We start from the raw sequence: 4,389 nt of genomic DNA on the forward strand, positions 1-4,389 counted from the left end.
GGAGAGGAGCTTGCCGCTTGTGAAGAGCGGCCACTGGAGAGGTATGGGATGAGAAAGAGAAATGGGACCAACCCGAATTATGTTCAATTTACACAAAAATAACCCTTTGTTGCAACTATAGCACAGACTGACCCTCCGGGCAAACTATTTCACTCATCTGACCCTTTTGTGTGGCGCCCCTCCCATGGGCGCCACACATGACTGTGTGGCGCCCATGCCTGCGGCGCCACTCTCCCAGCCGACGTGGTGCCCTCGACGCTGAGCTGTGCGCCGATCCGACGTGGCAGGATGTGTGGCGCCGCTCCCATCGGCGCCACACATGCACTTATAATTGCCCAAAACATGCTGTAAGACAAATCATCTGGGACTTAGCCGTTTTCGCAAGGCTGTTTGTGTGGCGTCGATGCCACGGGCGCCACACTTCACAGTGTGGCGCCGATGACACAAATAGCCTCGCCAAAACGGCTAAGGACCAAGCGTCCGGAGCCCCTGGATGTTTTCGACATATAATCAACATATGTGGCACCGACGCCACGGGCGCCACATAGTTAGGTGTGGCGCCAGCGTGAGGGGCGCCACTTGTTGACTTGTGTTAAACCCATGAAAATTCTTGCCTTAGTTAAACAGTTTTCAACACAACAATAGCAATTTCATACACATAGAACATACACATATAACACATCATAGCTCACATCGTAGCACATAGATTCAAACAACACGTAGCAACAATAGACATGGTTCGAAATGACATATAGTTCACAACACGTAGTGATGACATAGAGTTTAGAACACGTAGCAATGAAGATAGAGTTCACAACACAAATCCATCTATCCTCGACGTCCCCTCCTCACGGGCTGCTTCCGGACGGCCATCCTTTTCGTCCGCTGCCGTGGCTCTTGTTGCTGCTACTCCTTCTCCTGCTGCTCCTCCTCCTCTGAAGATAACGGCTCATCGTTCCTCATCCTCCTCAAAGATGATCTCCGCGGCGGCGCCTCATCCTCCTCAATGACAACCTTCTTTCCTCGGTTGACATAATCGTCCGGAGTGTATCGTTTTGGAGCCTTGCCCCTTGGCTTCAACTGGTAAGCAGACCGTGTGACTTGCTTCTTGCCGCGACTAATGCTTTGACTCAAAATAGCGTCGTCGTCAGGAATCTTCACAAACATGAACACATGAGATTACAAAAGTTGAAATTAGTAAGAACATGTTTGACAGCAACAAAATAGTCCATACCTCCGCCTCTTCAGAAGAGGATGTAGGAATTTCGCCGTCGCGACAACCTAGCAAGTTGGCTAACCGCCGCATCTTTCGTGCAGTGTTCTGCGTCATGGAACTCATGGTTACAAAGCCACCCGAACATAATAGCGTACACTCAAAGTTGGTGATCGTACCTTAATGAAATGCCGCAACGGTCTGATAGGCTTTTCATCTCTATGGCTCTGATCCCAAACAACCTCGCACTCCTCAGCTGTTTTTTGGATCTTCGACCGCTGTGACAAACATATTATACACAATTTAAGCGAGCACATGCCAATGTAGATGATATACTAGTTAATGAGAGAATCCATTACCACGAAGTTCAGCTCGAAAGCAATAGAAGTCGATCTCCCTTTGCGAGCATAGATGTCGTGCTGGCTTTGCGCAACCTCATCGAACTCGATGGGGTCGTCCAAGATATCGTCATCATACGCGGGTTTCACTAACTCGATGCGCGTGCTTTGATGAAACCATTGGAGATAGTTGTTGAAAGCGGCCAAGTCGTGAGGCACAATCTCCACATGGCCAGCATTCCGTATCGCTTCCAAACAGTGTTGGAACGCTGTGACATGGCCGCTATGATAGACAGGCCAATTTGTGATCTTCCTCTGCCGCTTCCTATCAAGCCTGCAAGAATCAAGAAGTTAGATTCTACCTCTTCAATCAAGAATCTTCCATCGCATGATTCCAGAAGTTTACCTATGAAGCGCGTGGTCCGTGTCTTGCCACTGAGGTGGGCACTCCTGATACAGCCCAAACTGTCTCATCACTTTGTAAGGCTGGTGGTATTCAACAAGCCACATGCATATGAGTGGGCAGCGCATACGCCAGAACCACGCCTCCTCAAGGCACTTGTGGTTGAGGTCAGCCATCCCCGCGCCAATACGGTAGTTGGTACCATATGGCTCCCAATCCACCTGCAGCATACAAATATTTCAGAATTTACAACATGCTAATAGAATTTATGAACTCGGATTGCAAAAGAGTGATTGGTTACCTGCTCAGCGGTAAGAGTGTCCAACTCCTCAGTGTAGTGCATGTACATGATCTTTGGATCGCTCGTCATCTCGGAGACATTGTCCCAAAGGTATACCCAAGTGGGCTCCCGATCAAGGTTGTTCCGGTGATGAGGCCATGGCCTCTCGTTGAGTATCCTGGGCCGCCCAACTGATAGGCGGTCCCAGCTCCATACGGAAAGTAGGAGCAAGCATCCACCAATACCGCCGCTCCCAGTCCTACGACAAGCTTCGTCCAACTGCGTACATAAGACATTTGGTTAGTACTTTATCTAGCACACTACTATATAAGAATAGTACATACAACAAATCATCACCTGCCGGTAGAGGTAGGCAAGTGCCGCTGCTCCCCAACTCCACTGGTGCTCCAACACCGTAAGCGCCTTGAGCCAACACCAATGGGCCAGCTTCCCACCACTGTCAGCAAAGAGAGTCCTCGAAATCATGTACCATAAGTACACGCGGGTGTACGTCCTGAGAGTGTCCTGGTTGGCCCCTTGCGGGCATTGTCCAAAGTTAAGCCTAATCCAAGAGAAAGCTGCACCGGCGGGAGCTCTCGCCTTTGGATCTTCTGGCGGCGGAGGAGCCATGCCAATAAGGTTCTCCATCTGCTGGCGCCACCCATCAGAAGCTGTGTTCATACACAGTGGGTCGCCCTTAATAGGAAGTCCAAGTATCATGGAAACATCCTGAAGAGTAGGGGTCATCTCGCCGGCCCTCAAGTGGAAGGTGTGCGTCTCCGGCCTCCACCGGTCGACAAGGGCGGTGAGTGCCGCGGCGTTCATGTTCGGCCCCCCACGGCTTACAAGCGATATGAACGAGAGAAGACCGGTAGGCTGGATGAACTCCGTGTACCTCTCGTCATACGCCATATCCACTGTGCCATGGTAACGAATCTTCAAAGGGTGAAGATCCGTTTTCCTCTCCGTCATATGAAAAGCCCAGTGATCCCTGTCATACTCTTGATCTAGGAGCCACACCATCCTACATGTTTACACAAATACACCATATTATGAGCCATTCCTAACAAATATGAGTTATTCCATCACAAATATGAGTTATTCCATCACAAATAATAGGCATATGTAACACATTTGAATGCATTTGCATAAGAATATGGATACATACATATCTAGGATTCCTACACATACACATTCATGAAATTTGATGTCTAGGGTTTCCACAAATCTAGGGTTTCAACACATAGATACATGAGGATATGGATTTCAACACATACATAGCCATTTCAACACATACATAGCCATTTCAACACATACATACATACATATATCTAGTTTCCATATCTATGGTTCATGTACAAATCTAGCAAGATCTATGAAATTAGTGGATGAATGGGAAGGATTCGAAGGGGATTACCTTGAGGAATGGATGGGGAAGAGATTGGTCAGTCAGATCTGACGAATTCGTGGCCGATTTGGTGGGGGGAGAGAGGGGGGGGAGGAGGAGAAACCACCGGGCCGCCTTGCATTCTTGAAGAAACAGAGAAGAAAGAAGAAGAGGGTCGGGCTGGGGGCGGCTCGGGCGCCACACTTAAGTGGATGTGTGGCGCCCTTCCGGGCGGCGACACAGTTTCACAATGTGGCGCCGATGGGAGCGGCACCACACATCCTGCCACGTCGAATCGGCGCACAGCTCAGCGTCGAGTGCGCCACGTCGGCTGGGAGAGTGGCGCTGCAGGCACGGGCCTGTGTGGCGCCCATGGGAGGGGCACCACACAAAAGCGTTAGATGGGTGAAACAGTTTGCCGAAGGGTCAGTCTGTGCTATAGTTGCAACAAAGGGTTATTTTTGTGTAAATCGCCAAGCGTAGCTGCCCTCTCTTTTGTAACCACGCCAGTCCAATCCACTTGGGCCATAGCCCATAAAGACAAAGCCCAGTGGGGCTCCATGTACGGGCATGGCCGATACAAGCCACGCCAAGCCAGCATAGCAGAACGCCGGCGCGGCGGAGCATTACACACCGGGGACTATGATTATATTTTTAGATGAGTGCATACTCACTGGTAGAAAAACAGGCTTCCGGTGAGCCCCATAAGTCGCGAAGCTGCAGGAACCGCGACTAATGGTACCTTTAGTCGCGGTTCGGGAGGCGAAC

The 4,389-nt window shown here is 50.1% G+C and overlaps 1 protein-coding gene across 1 annotated transcript; it reads right to left on the bottom strand.

The window, feature by feature from the left end:
- Nucleotides 1-2,546: 2,546 nt before the first annotated feature.
- LOC124647854 (protein MAIN-LIKE 1-like) lies at nucleotides 2,547-3,257 on the bottom strand (the record flags this gene model as incomplete). The annotated part of the gene is made up of 1 exon (XM_047187718.1): nucleotides 2,547-3,257. A coding segment is annotated over one exon (711 nt), but the record flags the coding sequence as incomplete, so codon positions are not given.
- Between the last annotated feature and the right edge of the window lie 1,132 nt (nucleotides 3,258-4,389).

The sequence above is a fragment of the Lolium rigidum genome, chromosome 4, assembly GCF_022539505.1.
Source record: "Lolium rigidum isolate FL_2022 chromosome 4, APGP_CSIRO_Lrig_0.1, whole genome shotgun sequence".
Classification (NCBI taxonomy): Eukaryota; Viridiplantae; Streptophyta; class Magnoliopsida; order Poales; family Poaceae; genus Lolium; species Lolium rigidum.